The sequence below is a fragment of the Hyperoodon ampullatus genome (genome assembly GCF_949752795.1).
Source record: "Hyperoodon ampullatus genome assembly, chromosome: 3".
Lineage (NCBI taxonomy): Eukaryota > Metazoa > Chordata > Mammalia > Artiodactyla > Ziphiidae > Hyperoodon > Hyperoodon ampullatus.
The window spans coordinates 111,430,460-111,450,165 of record NC_136916.1 but is presented as its reverse complement, the minus strand read 5'-3'; the positions used below and the strand labels follow the sequence as shown (position 1 = coordinate 111,450,165).

The window sequence follows — 19,706 nt, the reverse complement described above, 5'->3', positions numbered from 1 at the left end:
ATCCTTAGGTGGGAGACTCTAATTAATGACTCCATATATCTGTTCGATATGCAGTATGGAAGACCAGTGACAGCATGGTTCATACCTGAACCTGTGCCCAGGCTGTCACAACAACTAGACAGACCACCAGCCTCTGGGTATCCAAGCATCTCAGCTGTCCTCTCTTAAATCAGTGATCACAGAAGAAGCTTTAAGGATGACATGAGAGTCCTGCCAGTCATGATTCTCCTGGGACAAGTCCACTATGAGATGTGATAAGTATACCTTCCTCTTCTGAGTATCTTCTTAACTGATTCTTCTATTTACTCTAACTTTAAGCACTCAAGCAGTGTTCTTGGGAGTTTGGCTTCTTTAATTGGCCAAGGCCTTGTCTAGGTGGGAAGTAGGAACAATGAATAGGAAAGGAGCAGACCAACAGAAGTAGGCAGCAAAGCAAGCAGGTCCCTTGTGTTTAGACAGAGGAAAACCTAGAGCGTGAAGGAGAAGACAAAAGTTAAGGGAGTGAGACCTCCAGGACCCAAGGAGGGCAGGGAAGGACAAAAGTGGTGTGGTAGTGGCTCAGCCTGCTGCTTCTGCTGCCCTTGTCGTAGGCTGTGAAGGTTGGGGGGAGAGTCAGAAGATGACCAGGAATCTCTCCTACCTAAATTATTTGAATATACGCACAATGTCAACCCTCATGCGCCTCTACTTGTATTTTTCTAAGCATATGAGTTCCTAGAGGTACTTAAGTCTTTCAGTCAGTATACTCCTTTTTCCTTTCCACCACTCAACAAGATGACTTGAGGGGCCCCTATTCAGAAGGTAGGACTTTAACATGTGCTTATCTAATTGGTATATTCCCAAAATGTTCTAGGCCAAAAGTATGCAATGGATTAATGCGATTGTTTACTGTCAACTATTTTGTGCCATGTTCCCTGTAGACCCTGAAGGACTGTACAACTGTCCTTTAACAGCATCTTTATGAAAAGGATAAGGGAAAATTTTTCTATTTCTTGATAAGGGACTTTGAATATAGTTAGGTATATATTTTAGAAAAAAGTATAGTCAATGAATGCATTGAACTAAAGGTCATGTATACACAACTGGTAAAAAAAAAAAATATGTTTTAGAAAAGTTTAAACTCATATGTTCATTGCAATTGGCCCTTGCTCTTTTACCAAAACCTTTATGTTTTATAGGTTTGCTAAAGAATACATTGAATGGTAGCTGAAAAACCTTTCCAATAGCAAAATGACTTTATTTTTTCTGTATAGCTGATATACAATAAGTTGATATTTTGGGGGGTTTATTATGTATGGTTGAGACAAGGCCATCAGAGGTGCCTACTCAAGACCCGTACTTTTTTTGCACTGAACCAAATGACCAAACTTGTTTTTACATTTGACAATAACAAAAGAAAATGGAATATAAAGAATCATGCCTTCATCATCCAAATTCTCTCTACTATACTGATGAGAAGCATTTATTTAGCCTAGAGAAGATAATATTTGAAGACTAGAGATAGAAAAAAAAATTAAAGTCACTATTTTCTAACATGTATGATTCATATTATCTTTTTAATACCTTAAGATCAACTCTAAGACGAGCTTTAACCAAAGTAGTTGATGTGACTTGTTCACAATTTTAATTTTGTATATAAAATATGAAATAGCTTTTCAACATTTTCCTTCTGAAGTCTAAAGTAACTTAATTAACTTAAAAATGGTTTGATGACTGTAACATCAACTGTGGAATAGTAGAGTTCAGAAAGAATTTTTGCTAACTTCTCAGGCCTATCTCAGGGATTTGGATAATAAATTTCATGGCAGAGTTAAGCTACTACAGGACTTTCTGGCCATCTGTTTGTTGCATTTAAGTAATTTAACTTTCAGGAAATGAAACATTTGGTCAAATATAGGAAAGAATAGTGTCTATTCACACATTACAGATTGATGACATATCCATGGGTGAATATAAGTTGTTTCGAAGACTGGGAGGAAATGCCATTTGGAGATCAAGACAAAAGTTCTCCTGACTCAAACTGCAAAGAGAATTCTTATGTAATTAATGGAAACTAGTCACTAAAAGCAAAGGATTTTATAAAAGCAGCAATATTTTATAAAATCATTTAATTAAAAATTTTAGTTTATGTGTACCTTCTATTTTATGTTACTTTTTTGGGGATTTGTATTAAGGAATATTTAATTTGTACTTATAATCTTTGATTCCAATAGTTTTGCTTTATTGTAAATCTAGCATTGCAAATTCATTCTATATATTTAGCTGTGATAAATTAATGTCATGTGTTCCCCTTCTTCTACCTTCAGGATTATTATACTCAAACATATGAGAGGTAGGAAAGAGAAAAATTAGCATCAATGTATCTTTTCAACAGGTTATTTAGGATTCAGCCTTAATGTGGGAACTTCTGACTACTTTTCTATCAAACAACTAAGTGGTTTAGGTCATACTGGGACAGAAAGAAAGAAACTTCAAAGTGAAGAATCCAGGATCTAAATTCTAAATAGCATGCAGAGCAGACAGAAGAATATACCACAGCACAGTGGTGCACAGCGATGGGGGTGGGGAAGAGAGGTGCCTTTCTTGGAGGCACAGCACCATGGCAACGGCTTTGTTGATTCTCATTCCCGGATGAGGGATAAACATACCATCTTATGAATTTTCTAAACACAGTCTCTTACAATTTATGCTTCATTTACTGGTCCTGGAAGTCATAATCACCTAATGCCTTATGAAGGGGACACAGTGTGTAATAGTACCTTGATAGATGCTGAAAAGTCATCATGTAGAGAGCAGATGATTATAAAAAGACTTGTGAAAGATAATACCCAAATTGACACAGTAAACTCAGCTATCTCTCCTAAATTCTCTCTTTAGTTTGATAACTGGAAATTTAAAGTAAATTTAAAGCAGAAAAGAACATTTCCTTTTGTGTTTCACCTAAAGGAGGCTACATTAAGCTAAGTATGAACTGCCACAAACTGGCACCTTCTAATTTGTCCTCTCCTGTCTTCCCTTGTTCTGTATTTTTAAACTTCGATGATGGCAGAGGTGCCTGTACTGTGAAGTCAACAGGTGAGGGCTGTGTTACACCATGTGAGAGCCCTGCTGATATAACATGAGGATGGAGATCGTTTGGTTGTTGCATGTGAATGTATCCCTATTTCATGTTCCGTTGGCAAAAAGCCTACAATTTAAATAGGCTCATACTCTAGTGGTTATATTTTTGGAGGTAGCATTTTTGGGGGAAATTTCATCTGTTAAAATTTTAGAAATGCACATTGATAATAACCTAGAACCAAATAAAGCTAACATATACTGTCAGAGGAATAAATGCACCGATATTACTTCAATAAGACTGGATGTAACAATCCACCCTCCTGTGAATAGGTATCACTGGCTGACATTTAGATCAATGGGGCCACAACCAAATTTAACCTACTAGACTCTGAGAACTCAGAAATGATCAGATCATTCCTGGTAAAAATTGTTTGCCTATACCATCCATCAGAACTGGAGTGTAATGTTACTTTTTTTCTGTGGCACTAATTAGCTCAGATTGACCCTGGTTTAAATAGTTCAAAATTTTGTGGAAGAAATAATAAGTTGAAGCATCTCCATTGACTGCTAATGACAATACATATATTGTGTCTGGATATCAAGAAAGGGAGTCAACTTTTAGGTGGCTGGATTATAATGCAAAATTTACCATTATATATATATATTTTTATCTTAAGTTAGCTGTAAGTCCTCTGCATTCTATTAAGTAACAGTGGCGCAAGAAAAAATTTTTTAAAGGACCAGTTCAATATTTGCATAGAAGAAAAAAATCAGGTGACACCTGATATAAAACTTCTGTATTCACATATATCCATAAACCTATATACAACCCTCTTAGTCATTCTGCACTTCATCTCTTCTGGAAATGCTTTAATCTAGCTTTAGATTCTAGGGCTGAGCAGACACATGATAAATAGAATGAATCCTCTCCTTTCCTTATAAAAGGAGAAGAGAGCGAATGCAGAGGGAGAGGAGTATGTAAAAAATACACTTAAAAAACCCTTCCATCATCTCTCATGTTTCTAGCCTTTCTTGACTTTTCAGCAGGTAGAAACAGTATAAAAATATGTGATATTTTCTACTCATCACCAGGAAACTTTCAGATTAGAGGTATGAATGAGAAATTTAAAAAGCAAAATCTAGATTCCTAAGCCCACCATCTAGAGTCATACATACACTGAGGTTTCACTGGCATTGATGTTTGTATATGGGTGAAATTGTTACTATAATTTTTGGTGGTCGAGGGAGTGATTTCTATCAAAAGAAAGACCCTTACACAGCAAGGATCCTGTATGCATCCTAGTACCTATCCCCTAGCCCCCGACAAAGGCCGGAGTTTCAAGTTGAATTTAGGCAAAAGTACGTAATATTTGAGAACAAGCAGCAAAGGCTTCAAAGGCAGAAAATTAATAACTGATTGTTACCTTTAAAAAAAATCAGTGTTAGTAAACTTTCTACCCATAAAGTGTGACCCCCTTTCCTCTATGCCATTACTGTTTGTTTTTAGCGGAAAGGCAAGAATTAAAAGAATGGCATGTTAAAATAAGGAAATTGGAATTTGTAGGTCAAGGTGTGTTTACTGTACATAAAAGTTAAAAAATGGATCAAATATCTGGATATTTTTTTCTATTTGCTACAAAAGCATGGCAATGGAGACAACATCTAGAAAACTTTTTTATTTCCTGTTAACCTGCCTGATTGGAAAGATGAACACATGAATCCCGTTTTACCTTGGTGTTAGATTTAAAGTGTAACTTTTAACAATTCATATCACTGTAGCCCAGTTACTATATTTAAATGTCAGCACCCCAGAAAGCATAACATTCTATTATAATATGTGTATTATAATTATGTGTAGACACATAATCTCTCTGATGTCTTAAGTACTGGATATTGGGAACTGGAGTGACCATGTAAAGTCTACTGTACAGGGTTAGAAGACAGAACGTTATGTGCAAAAAGGTCAGTTTGTGATATCTTACATTTGTGTATGAGTTCTGTGGCACTTAACTGGCATATTATCAAAATTAAAAAAGTTCTTAATTATGGGGCATCTCAGGATCTTTAATAAGTGAAAGACTATTCACTTCCAAGATGTAGATGACCTGGATGTAGTACACAATATTTTCTTAACTGTATTCATGAGAACATCTTAACCCCCACCCTCTTCCATGAAGGAACTCAAAAGACACGATCTTCCAAAAATATGTTGGGAAACATTCATTGAAAAAACACTTTATAGGAACTTCCCTGGTGGTCCAGTGGCTAAGACTCCACGCTCCCAATGCAGGGGGCCCAGGTTCGATCCCTGGTCAGGGAACTAGATCCCACATGCTGCAACTAAGAGTTACCCCAACTACAGATTCCACATGCTGCAACTAAAGATCCTGCATGCCGCAACAAAGAAGGATCCTGTGTGCCGCAACTAAGACCCAGTGCAGCCAAATAAATAAATAATTAAAAAAAAAACCACTTTATATATTATTTAATTTAATCCCCCCAAAACATTCCTGTGAAGAAGCAAGCACACCAAGTCAGATGAATTCTAAGCCATAATTAAGGAAACAAAAAGAGGGTTGCCAAAAAATGGAAAAGCTTTGACTGGAACCTGACTTTCTGACACTAAGTTTTCACTATGACTAACTTCTTATGGAACACAATACCTATTCAGAAAATTTTCTAAGTTTGTTTTCTTTTCCTTATAATAGATCTTTGTTTTATTTTTCCCTCTATCTTAGATATATATACACATAATCTGTGGGCTTTATTTATTGGAACGTGCAGAAGATAACAAGATTACTTTAGAGCTGCAGAACATGTCTTCAGAAGAAAGAATTTCACGAAAATTCTTCATGCAGTAATATAAAAAAGAAAAATATTTGAAGAAATATGATGAACATATAAGATGAAACAAAAGAAGTATAAACTAACCTCTCAGTACACACAAAAGACAAAGAACTCAAATTCTGCATATTTTTCCTAGAGAAAGAAAAGTTGACTCTTTCATGATTTAAGTAAAATCACCAGTTTGTGCAAATTTTCATTTTCCTACTCATATTTAGCAATGTTGTTCTCTGGTTTTCTATCATGATTACCTCTTTTCCACCTATTCTTGATGGTCTTTTTAGATTAAGAGAACAAAGCCAGGTATTTACAAGATGTATATTTAATCTTGTTCTGTGAAGATAAATTACCATGTTTTGTAGTCAAAAAGGAATGCGTGCATGTGCAGATGGGGCAAATTCTGGACAAAAGATAACAATGAGACCGAAAAACCCATCTGCCACTTTTGAAGAGCTGGGAGCAAAAGCAGGGGGTAGGGAGCAAAAGCAGGGTACTGCACATGCCCCCTGCACACAACACTACCTAAGGGGGGGCAAACCACCTACGCACCCCTCCGCCCGAACACTGGATACATCCCTACCCTCACCCCATATAAGGAACCAACTCGCACCCGCCTTGGGGAGCGAGCAAGGGAAACTTGCTTGTTTTCGTTCCCCCCTGCTGCAGCAGGGGTCCCAAATAAAGCCTTGCCTGAAACAAACAAAAAAAAGGAATTAAGGTAAGGAATACTTTACTGTCTTATTGGCATGCTCTGTGATTCTGTATCCCTCTGTTTCCTTGAGCTGTGGCTACATAATTTGTTCAACAAATATTTACTGAGGGTCTACCAGGGTCAGGCATATGTTAATGTATATATGTTCAGCTTTACCCCAGGATTTGAGTCAACTGTGTTCTCTGTTACAATGAAATTATGTGTCTCTATGTTCTCTATTTAGGAAATTCTCAATATCAAGTTATTTGAACTTGTTCCTAGGAGCTAGATTTACAACTTAGTGGTGGCAATACTAGTAGTATAATTTTGGAATCTTTACTATATGCTAGGCACTAAGAATTTCACAAAATTATCACACTCAATTCTTATAACATCTGTTCAAGGTTTCTGGATAAGCAAAGTGAGAGAGAACTTAAAGTAACTTATCCAAGCTCCTAAGACTCTTAAGCCTGATGTGAGAACCCAGGCAGTCTAACCCCAGAACTTAGGCTCTCTAAACTCTATGTTATCCATTGCCTTAATGCTTTCCTTGTACTCAAATCCATTTAGGACCTTTCCTGCCTGTTCTAACTAGTATGCTTCAGGGGCCACGCTACTTAAGTCTCCTCACTTTGCTCTCAGAGTGCATTTGAGCATGTTGTCTGGATTTCTGAATGCTGCCTTGTCAGTCTTCTCACTGCAGTGTCCTCTGTACCTGTTATGACATCCACCTTGACAATTTGGATTCCTCGCCTTCCTAGCTGGAAGAACTTCTTCCTTACAGCTTATTCTGTTTTTAAGCTCATGAACCACCAGTGTTGTTCTGTGTTACCAAATCCCCTCCTGATCTTGAGGCTCCATTGCCTTTAAAGGTATCACTCTGACATGTTCTCTGATTTCCTTTGCACCCGATGCCCAATTTTTCCCCCCAGGTCTAAGTTTCTGAGATAGCTGTAACATCTGGAACAATGAGCAGCCGATCTACAAACTCTTCCTCCTCATAAAACACCATAGTTTTCTAATTAGAGCCTAAAATGGAATTATTTATTTTTACAAGAATGGGGGCATTTTGACTGTCACAACTAGCTGAAAATAGCTTCTAACAAAGTTTTCTTGCCTTTAAACTTTCTCCTCTATAATATGTCATCCTCAAATACTGATCTGATCATAACAATTTCTTTTTCAAGATATTTCAATAATTCACAATCACCAAAGCATAATAAAATCCAGTTGACTTGGCACAATATCTAAGGGTCTCCATGAACTCACATGAAAGCCATTTCCCAGTCTTACCTAAGCGTACCCTGTCCTTTCACAGCAGTCTCTAAACTATGGTAGGCATACTCTTGGGGAACCAGAAGATGTTAAAGATATGTGAGCAGACGGATAGTTTTAAGACAATGTGCTTTGTTTACATTTGTGTCTCTACTGCTTGGAACATGGTGGGTACTCAATAACTATACTTTGAATGAATGAATGAATCTTAACAGTCTATAAATATTCTTCTAATACAGATCTATTTGAGAAAATCCCTACAGTCTTCAAATTCTCCATCCCCAAGTTGCCTTTCAGAATACTTTTTCTTCCACTTTCCAAAAGGAAGGCATGCTTCTCACACATTCCAAATATTACTAGGGTACCTTGCCATGGGGAAGAAACTTGGGAGAAAAATAAAAGGAAAATTTGAAACATTGTGTTGATATGAAGTGAATGACTCTAATAACTTGGAAATCAGTTCTTTTGCAACTTAGTTTCTAACTCATGCTTTCACCAAAATTAGAGAAGCATTTAATAGATTTATTAACAGAGAGAATTAAAAGAGAGAGGATGAATTTTGAAGATAAATCACTGGGATAGTTTTGTCTTGTTTTGGGAGGGCTTACAGCTGGGCTCCTACAATTTAGAAAAACGAATAAAGTCGTTGCTGAACTCTGTTTAATTCAAACAATAAGTAATAATCACCCACCAATTTATGAACTAAATTTTTAAAATGTCATTAAATAATGTATTTTCAGCAACATTTCATTTTTTTATGTTTAACAAACATAGGTCAAATTTTTTAGAATATTTATCTTGCTGGATAAAGGGTTTACTAATAATAACTGTAATGATAAATTCATCCAGGAGAATGCTTTAAACATTTAGTGTTGTAATCAAGAAATTTAAAAATATATACTTATGTTTACTGCAAATAAGTATGAAAGGGGGACCAGTAAAAGACTTTTAAGTATAAAAATACATGACATTGGAATACAGTTCTGTGGGAAAAGTGTAACGTAGTCAAAGAAAACAAGGAATGCTATAAAATAAACTATTGCTTAAAAAGCCTATGCATGTATTTTTAAAATGATTGTTAAAAAATATCAAATGTTTCTGATATTTAGATTCTAATGAGTATATTTAAATAAGTTATATAGCAGCTCATTTTCAAATATCAATATTTTTAGTACAGTACAAAATTAAAATTCTTTAAACTTCTGACAAAATAGTTCTATCTGTCAACTTAAAAATACACAAGCAGAAATAAAGGTTTCTAGAATTCTTTCTGAGGACACGTGAAATGGTTTAAAGCCACTCTTTTAAAATGATCTAGTTTTCTACTTACATTTCATAGTATATTTATTTTATTAAGGTGGCCCCTCAGCCTAATAACCCTTTCCAACATTTCTTTGGTTACCAAAAGTCTGCGAATCTTTCAAGATTTCACCAATGCTGTATTTCTCTTTGAAGTAATCCTTCATTCCAATGCCCTGACCTCTGTCATAATCCATGACTTCTTTTCTTTTTAACATCTTTATTGGAGCATAATTGCTACACATTTTTGTGTTAGTTGCTGCTGTATAACAAAGTGAATCAGCTATATGTATACGATATTTCCACACCTATCCTGACTTGTAGCTACTTGTATCTATCTGCTCAAATAGATGATAAACATCCTAAGATATTTCATTCATTGTTATATGACCCAGAGGCCCAGTAAATCGCTTTTTATCAAGGAAGGAAGCGCTTCAGGGTACTGCTGAATGACATAATATTTTTATTAATTGAAGGTAAAGGATACTAGGCTTAGAAACTGGAAGAATGATGGCAAAATAGACAAAATTAGGGAGAGAATAACTTGCAGGGAAAGACATTAGGAATAATCGTTTGGTTTTCGGCTGGTTGGTTTGGGTAAGACTGGCACAGCAAAGTGGAGATGTCCTAAGGTCAGAAACAGGAGACTGAAGTGTCTGTGGAAGAACGGAGCTCAAGAGATAAATTAAGGAATGACTTGTGAAGAGATGACAGACAACTCTCTTAAAGTGGATGAGCTCACTCTGGGAATGAGTTCCAGATTAGCATAAATCATTTAGATGAACAGAAGAAGTTCAAGAAGAAGGATGGAGCTAGCAGGGAAGGTGAAACGGGGCCTGATAAGTGCAGGGATGAAGAGAGGAGTGAGATTTAAAAAGGAGCAAATGATCAACGCTGTTGAAGGACTGAGACTAGTTAAGTAGGGTAAAGACTAAAAAATAGCCAAAGGGTGATAGTTGAGTAGAGGTAGAAGACCAAAGGGAGTTGTATTTTAAGAAAGGTGTGGAAATCAAGGAAAGGAATTTATGAATAAGAATGGAAAGTAGCATAGAGCAGAAATCTGAAGTGTGGCAATATAAAACGTGCTGCACTTATGAGAGGTGGCAGACATATCGAGCTCACAGTTTGTTATTGCTGTTATTTTGTTTTAAAGTTAAAATGGGAAGAGGACTGCCTCACAACAGAGAAATAAGAATGATGGGGGAATCTTAGGAGATAAGTGCAAGGGGATACACTTAATTGATGGCCTGTAAAATTCTTACATATTTTTTTCCTACATTTTGCATTCAGCATCTTTACAATTCCAAAATGCTTTAATATACTGTATCATAAACAGAAGCTCTAGTATTGTTCCTTAGATAAATAAGTTGATATTTAAGATAAAGAGGAAAAATAATAGTAAATCAATTAGAATTAAATTCATAATAGTAAATCAATTGAATATATAGAATTATATCCAAATCAAATAGAATATTCATATATTATATTCAATAATAGTAAATCAATTAAAAATGATAGTAAATCAATTAAGTATTATCCTAAAGCTTTTTATGCATTGTGATACTATGTTAGAAAATAAAAATTAATTTAGACCAAACAAGCCTGTTTTGATAAATTATATTAAATATATCACGCCCATATCACTTATTTTAGATTTTAAGTTTCTAAGCCTTCTAAGATGTAATTGCATCTCCTCGTAAAAGTCAGTTTTCTGTGATACCCTTAATAATCGTAAACTATCTTTTTATTCTTATTTTGTTGACATGAATAGAAAAAACAGTAATTTCAAATTTACCTTTTAAAAAATCAAGACACAACTTTTAAAATAACAATATAAATAGGATCTTCTAGGAATTTTTGAACCAAGTTTAACATCTACATTAACTAACATTCTTCTGAAACATAATAATAATAATAATAATGAAGCATTTAGAGATAATGAAAATAGCTACTCGAAAAGATATAAAGGATAACTATGCCAAAAGATTCACACTTGCCTTAATTTTCCAACTATTCAAAAATATCTAAAGAGCTTGGTTTTCCAATGACTGAATCAGACCTTGGAAAGCCTTCATATAGGTTATGTAAAGAAGATGAAATAGAAAAAGAAAGAAGTCTACTTTTTTACACATTCTGCATTTATACAACTTTGAAGTTTTCTATAAGCTAAGGTGCTTTTTTTTTTTTTTTTACAAAAACAGAAACAAATCGACCAGAGGACTAACGGAACTGCATGAGGGGAATTTTCTCCCATCAGCCATTTCGGCCTGCTTGATCCCCTCTGGAGAATCAGAAAGAGGAATGGGATGGGGCAGAACTTATCAGACTCCAGGTATAACCATAAGCCAGGAAAACAGCTTTCATAAGCTACAGACCACAGGGCAGAGAGTACCAAATGTTTCTGGGTATCACTTTTATATCCAGAGGGACAGAATTCTGTTCCTCAAGATTAGTAAAAGAAAACCTTCCCCACCATTCAGCTGATTTCAATCATGGTACTTTTCCTGAACATATCACTTAGTGAGTCAGAACCCTTCCCTTATCTCTTGCCTCATTACCATTTTGTCTTTTCAGGATCAAAAAATGAGTTCTTTCTTTTGATAAGAAATATAAAGCAGGGGAATGAGGGATTTCAAAGAACGAAACACACACAATCCTTCTTAACTAACCAATTAACCACTAATAGAAAATAGAGTCTGGACTTTTGCTACCTGGTTGGATACTATGTATCAATATGTCTTCTTATGTGACAGGACGATGTCTCTGTACAATTTTAATTCAACCCACATTCATTCAACAAATATTTGCTAAATACCTAATGTTTGTCAGGAACAATCTCTGGTGTTTGGGATACAGCAGTAAACAAAACAACAATATCCGCCCTCCTGAAATGTATATATTCCAGTGGAGGGGCTGGGGTAGGGGATGGGGAAAGAAACCCACAGCAAATATAATAAATGAAATTCTGTAATAGGCTAGAAGATGGTAAGTGTCATGGGAAAAAGAGAACATAGGTCAGAGTAATTTCTGAGGAACAAGTTTGAAACAAATGTCAACTTTTGATAAAGTATGAACTCCTGAACCTCATATATTTATGCCAAGCCTTAATAAGACTCCTTATACAGGTTTTGTAATTAAAAATTCTACACGTAAGTATGTTGCAAACATCAGACGATAAGTAAGCCTGAGTAATACAATTTAAAGACTTGTGACAGGAAGGACTTGTGTGTTTTTGTCCCCACTGTATCCACTGAGCCTAGAACAGTGCTTAGCTCATGATATGTACTCAATAAATACAAGTTTGATGAAGGAAGTGAAATATGGTTGGGGACAATGGGGATGAGTGATAAGTGATGAGGATTCTTGAGATTTCAGGCCATAATATAAGAGCTGCTCAAACTTTTCATATGCTCAAGGGGCAGAATTTGACTTTCAACCTAAGCAAACTCTTTTTTCACATTATAATGAAATTTTTGCCAAATGTATGTTTACTGCATCTGAGTTGTTGATTGCAGCTACTCTTTTGCAAAGGAGATGGAGTCGGTTTATGGTGTATTTTATTTTTCTACCTTACTACAGAGTCAGCAGCTGATAAAGTGTTGACAGGCTCAGGAAAGCCAATTAAAGGGCTATACACAGAAAATTAGACCTTCCTCTGCAGCTGCAATAAAATGTAGAAAGATATAACCATCCATGTTAACTGCGAAACTCCTCTTATGTCCTGAAAGGAAGGATAAATGTTTATCCTTATGCCAACTGTGGCAAGCTGCAAAGGAGTCTGCCTTCAGGACACTATGTGAGGGTGGAGACCAGGACAGCAGGGTCCAAGTGTGGAAAGATGTCGTTTGCAGCTCAATGTTGCCAAATTAGGAATAAAAAAAAAAAAAAAAGAATCTGATTAGCAAGCGCTAAGCTATGAATCTATGAATTGTCAGCTTAAGACCTGTAGTTATCTTCTTCCAAGAAAGCAGAGAACACTGTGGTAGTTCTCTGTGTTACATTAGTTGTCCAAATGCACAAGAACATCATCTTTAGAAAATATGAGTCCTAGAAAAGTTTATGTCATTTTTTATGTACAGCAGCAATTATTTTCAGTTGTCTGTACACATGAGCTCCTTTAGGGCAGAAATCATATCTTTTTCAACATTTTATTGTATAAACTCAATAAATGGCAGTTACATGAAACAATAAATGAAGAAATGTAATCTGTTTTGCTTTGCTAGCAATGTTCAAATGAAAATTATTCAATAAAACTATAAATTAGAAATTATGATCAGCTTGCATGACAAGGAGAGAATTATGGAAGTTATATAAAAATGAACACTTTCAATGGTCTAAATTGTCTAGACTAGATAGCTACGTTGACCACATTTAGCAAACAACTGCTCCATTTCCTTTTGATCTGCAGAAAAAGTTTTAATCGTTACAGAAATTATATATATCACATAATACCTTTTATTAACAAATTCTAGCTTTAAAAAGGGACTGGCTTTAAAAATGAGAAGAGTTAAGGAACAGTCTCAATATTAAATAAAAGGCTTACAGTGAGACACAAAGAGGACATTAATAAGATCAAGATCATCTGATTCTCGGACATATATTACTCTTTTACCTGATATGCTGACAGCTACGTACTCAATTCATATAATTATCACAGTGTAAAGGAGGAATGTTTATGAAGGCAAGATCATTGATAATGTAAAACAAAATGGTCTCAGCGTGCCCACTATGAGCAAATGCTGAAACATTACCCATTTAATGAGAATTAAGAATACATTAAAACCTAGAATTAAGTACATGAAAAAAAAAAAACGCTGCCTAGACTCAGGAAAGATACTACATAGGCTACAGTTTGATGCTTGATCTGCCTTTTCAGTTATTTAAAAATGTTCCTAAATATCTATGCCACAGATATTTGGATAACTTTTCTTTGTTTTGCAGAAGTTGAGGGGACATTTTATAGCCCCTACATAAAAAACAAAAAAGTACCTGAAGAATTGCAACCTCATTACGAAGTTGGCTTTCTTGTTTTGTTGGAAATCTTAACTTGTCAATGATCTTAATAGCTACATCTCTTCCTGTTTTACGATGTTTTCCTTTAAAATAAAAAAGAGAAATATTAGCATAATCTTATTATATATCATGTCTATTAAAGAATACCAGAATTTATAAAAACCTTTTGGAATTATAAAAATGCTTTACTGAATAAATTAACATTTCTGATGAGCACTGACTTATATCCATAAAGATTTCGCTTCTTAGCTCCATTTTCTACATCAAATATGCACTATAAAATTAGCCACAATTTACAACACAAAAGAATTAGGACATTAAAAGCTATTTGTTTGAACAGCCTGATATTTTCTTGTAAAATATATGTTTTAGAAACAGGATACTGAGCTACTTGATATAGAAAATATTCATACCACGGGCAAAAGTCCTCTCCTTAAGAAAGTATAATTTTAAAGTCCTAAAAAACGAATGTATGTTATAATGGAAAGAATAAAAGTCTTGGCTCTGTCCCTTATTAGCTTCATGATCTTGAGCAAATCACTTAAGCTTTCTGAGCTCCTCCTCTTCAATGGTAGGGTTGTTGTGAGAATTAGATGTAATAAGATACGTACAGTACACAGAATGCCCAGATAACTATACACACTCAAAAATATGAATTATCATCATCATCATTGTCATCACCTGACAGTCCCTTTACATACATCACATCCCATTTAATTCTCACAGAAAGTTTTCTAGGGAATCAGAGGGTACCCTCAAGCTTTTAACTCCTACACTACTAGATTATAGAAGGTATAGAATATAGGAAAGTTAATTGAATTTGAAAATGAACCTAATTACTAATTTTTTTGGTCACATACAAACTAACTTGAAATTCCATTATTTCTACATTTGGTGTAAATCTAGTGTTCCTTTCCCCTACATCCCACTTTCACTATTCCTTCCAACTCCTTCCAGAATACTTCCCTTCCCAACTGACAAAACTATTGTCTTGCTTTCATGTTCTCTACTTTCTTCACATCACTTCTTAACTCTTTGACTCGCTGCAATCTCTATTCCAATGCAGACTTTTATTGCATCTACTGTCTTCAAGGTTGCAGCTTCTTTTGTCTCTGTGCTTCTGTTACTATGGCAACTGACCTCTCTTCTGTGACTGTTCTTATCTGCCTCATCCCATATGTGTCCAGACTTAACATTTTTTTTAACATCTTTATTGGAGTATAATTGCTTTACAATGGTGTGTTAGTTTCTGCTTTATAACAAAGTGGATCAGCTTTACAAATACATACATCCCCATATCTCCTGCCTCTTGCGTCTCCCTCCCACCCTCCCTATCCCACCCCTCTAGGTGGTCACAAAGCACCGAGCTGATGATCTCCCTGTGCTATGCGGCTGCTTCCCACTAGCTATCTATTTTACGTTTGGTAGTGTATATATGTCCATGCCACTCTCTCACTTTGTCCCAGCTTACGGAGGCCTCTTCCTAAGCCTGCTCCTTCACTGTTGGATGTTACAAATTACCTGGCACCTGCTGGTTTCTCTAACCTCATTTCTTATCCCTGTTTCACCTCCACACTATATGCAGTTATGTATATTTACCATGCTTTATATACCATTATTTTTTTGCATGCAATTATTACACTGCAGAAGAATTTTCTGTGTAGTACTTGGTCTCCTCTATTATATTGTTATGCCTTAACAAAAAGCACAATGGTTGCTGACTTGATAGATTTTCTATCAAAAAAAATTTGTGCATTTTATAAGAATCAAAATTACTTTTAAAATAGAGTAGAATTTAATTAGCTTTTAAATAAAAAGCACAATATTATACTATGATAAATAATATTGAGTGAGACACTGTAATTATTTCAGAGCACCCCAACCTCACCAAAGAAAGATAATCTGTTACTGATTATATTAAGGAAATGAAAGTTATGATGTCATTTTATAGGGCAGGTGAAACATTGATATTAAATCTTTCTTAAAGACTTGAAAAATGTCATTGAACTGGCTAGAATCAAAAACAGCAGAAGCTTTAACTAAATTCACCAAATAGCTTGACAATAAGAAAAAGGTAAAAATTCAGTATTTTACTTCAAAAATGTAAAAAATGCAAACCTTACCAAAATACATAATATTATTAAAGATGTTAGAATTAAAGAATTTTTGAATGGACTTCTATAGCATTCTGATCAAATATGCTAAGAGGAAAAGGAATCTTTATGATTACAGCTGCCTTGTTTCTCAATATTTTGTCTAAATAAACCAATATTTAACCAGTATAGTGTATAGAGTTTGTCAATATTTAAGCAGAAGTTTGTTGATATTTAGTAGTAGAAAAATTTCTCTTTCAAAACAGAGAGGTACCGAATTTCCATTTAGTGACTACCTCAAGAGAAATTTCTAAAGAGGTAAAACACAGAGAGACGTATATAAAAACGTATCTACATATAAGTCTTTTATATTTTTCTTGGAGATATTACTTTTCTAAACAAAAATGCTAAAACTTTAAATTAATAAAAATACTTAGCGAATTAACCTACCTCCATAGACAATTCCAAACTGCCCAGAACCTAGTACCTCATCAGGAAAAATCTGATAAACTGTGCTGATGTCCTATAGGTGCAAGTCCAGAGAAAAACAAACATGAAGTGGAACAAAAGATTAGTCCTAATAAACTCTATAATTTTATTAAATATATCATTAACACTGATAAAGATTTTAAACATAAACAATTAAAATTTAAATGCTAGATGAAATCTACAATATAACTATAATATTAAAAACCCACTGTTCAATTTAATGTAATACTGTAATGTTGGACAACTATTCTAAACTTAAGCAGCAGAAATTTTCTAATGTTCAATTATATAGGTTTCATTAGAGAGAAAAAAGACTGAAAACTATATGTCATTTATATACATAATGTCAGTATTCAAAAAGTGATTCGCTTATTGCAATGGTTATTTAGAAATCTCACATTAAATAATCATGGTCACCAAGCATATGTCTGTGTGAGTCCTGATTCCAACCATTTCATTCTTTATGGCTAAAATGCTGTGGCTGCCTCTTTATCAATCATCCACATCCACATGAATTTAAACTGAAGGAAGAGGGGGCCGAATCACTGTGAGTGAGCCAGAGACACCACAAAAAGATGACAATCCACGATGAAATTCTCATCTGTGAGGTAACCAAACTCTTCTACTTTTACCACTTCTGGAGGTTAACAAGTCTCCAAATGTCTACTCTTTCCTCTTTGAAATAATAATTGCTAAGTAAAGCATTCTGTTTTAGATGACTATGCTTAGTCTGTGATTTTGATGACCACACTCATGAAATCACAATGCAATACTTTTTCACTTTCAGTATTCCTATGACATCCTATGGAATTTTCTGCCTATCCTCCACCCTTGTACTCTTTGTCCTTTCAAAAATAAAAGTCCTGGACTTCCCTGGTGGTGCACTGGTTAAGGATCCGCCTGCCAATGCAAGGGACATGGGTTCGAGCCCTGGTCCGGGAAGATCCCACATGCCGTGGAGCAACTAAGCCCATGTGCCACAACTACTGAGCCTGCACTTTAGAGCCCACGAGCCACAACTACTGAGCCTGTGTGTCACAACTACTGAAGCCCGCACACCTAGAGCCTGTGCTCTGCGACAAGAGAAGCCACCACAATGAAAAGCCTGTGCACTGCAACGAAAAGCAGCCCCTGCTCGCCACAACTAGAGAAAAGTCCACGTGCAGCAACAAAGACCCAACGCAGCCAAAAATAAATAAATAAATAAATAAATAAATAAACAAAAATAAAAGTCCTTTTACATCACATCCTACCCTCTGCATATTCCATACATTGCTATCCTTTCCCTTTGTCTTTCCCTCCAGAAAACAACTACAAGTTCTCTCTATCCTGTGATCCCTTCAGAGTATCCATGGTTCAGAGTTCAAGGTTGTCTGAAGACAAGAAAATGAATTAATACTACTCCAGTATTCTGAGTCCAAACTACTACTCCATCTTTCTCTGAAAGCTCCATGGCCACCCAGAATTTTCAGCCAAACAGGGTGGAAGAACCCCACAATCTAGAATTTCCCAAGAGCCTTATAGGTAGATCAGTATTTCCCAAAGTCTTCTCTGGCTAAGCAAGAACAATAGGAACCTTCAGGTCTTAGAAATCTATCTCGCGATTGACAGAACAAGAATATGTCTAATTTTCATTACAAAGTTTCCCTAATTCTCTCAATCATGTTTGGTTTTCAGTTTACTTTATGCCAATTTAGCAAAGGTTGCAAAGCTATGCTAGTGATGAATCGAGTTTCATGGAGTTTATTCTTTAAAAAATAGACTCAGATCAGTGTCAGGCTACAGACTTTTTCCTTTTGGTAACAGGCATAGCAATCAAAATAGAGGGAAAGATCGAGTCACAGGATGAGGTAGGAAAGGCCTTATTACTTTTGGGCTGCTTGCTACAGTGACAAAGTATAAACAAAAGAAGCAAACATATGACAGAGTGTAAATTATTTCATAATATGTATGATCTATAATTTTCAAAAACTGAGCTGAAAAGATGGAGTTATGTGGCACAGCTGACTAGGGTGCTAGAATGTGGATCCATAAAATCTGATTTATGCAACTTTCTGAGGTCTCCTTGTTAAGTACAAGTGACTGTAAGAGTATATGCAGCTCCTTGTCATACGACAGCACTTCTGGGTAGCAATCAAGGAATGAGAATAAGGACATGTTTAAGCTATTCATGCAACACAAATAATTTATTCCATTTTATCTGGTATTACATAGTATCAACCATTTAAAATTCCAGTACCAAGATGCGCAAACGTGAAAAATCAGGCATTGCATTATAATTGTTTATCTGAGACGAAAAATAGGTATTTAACTTTCCACACTGCAGAACAGATGATAGAAAATCACTAAGAGAATTGATACAATGTAATGTTTCTAAAATTTTATAGAAGAAAAACATCCAAAAGGACCCTATTTTATTTTTCTAGAAAACCCTAAAAAATTAAAATTTCAGATCAATAAAAATGTATTTTATGATGCTCTTATTTTCAAATAAAGGATCACAGTACCAAGTTTTATATTAGTAGGTACACACTCACCACATTTTCTTGAATCTGGCAATTTGATACTGAAATACTCACAGAAATATCTCCTGGAAATACATGTTAAAAAATACACAAAATAAATAAGAGAGATAATAGCAAAACAAGTAAATACATGCTTATTAATAAAGCTGCAGGGCTGTTTTAAAACCACAATAATTAGACTTTTCTAGAAAAATGTCTGTTAGAATGTTTCTTTCCTTTTACAGTTACAGATTTACTCTGTACTTGGCTTTGAAAAATAATATTTTGTCAGTTTAGAGTTAGGAGTCGTAAAGACTTGGGCTCAAATACTGGTGTGCCATTTCGTAACTCTGGTACATGCTGAGACAACTTAATGTCTCTAGGGCCTGATTCCCTCACCTGTAAAACAGGCTAATCATTAACATCCACCTATTGGGG

General features: G+C 35.1%; 1 protein-coding gene across 2 annotated transcripts in view; it reads right to left on the bottom strand.

The window, feature by feature from the left end:
- Positions 1-19,706, bottom strand: part of PRKD1 (protein kinase D1) — a gene marked incomplete at both ends in the record, with an annotated part of 167,343 nt that overhangs the window by 24,696 nt on the left and 122,941 nt on the right. For both annotated transcript variants that reach the window (XM_079698833.1, XM_079698832.1), the window contains 3 exons: positions 14,159-14,265; positions 16,726-16,798; positions 19,302-19,354. In XM_079698833.1, the coding sequence (XP_079554959.1) occupies positions 14,159-14,265; positions 16,726-16,798; positions 19,302-19,354 (233 nt within the window). The remainder of the gene's footprint in view (positions 1-14,158; positions 14,266-16,725; positions 16,799-19,301; positions 19,355-19,706) is intronic.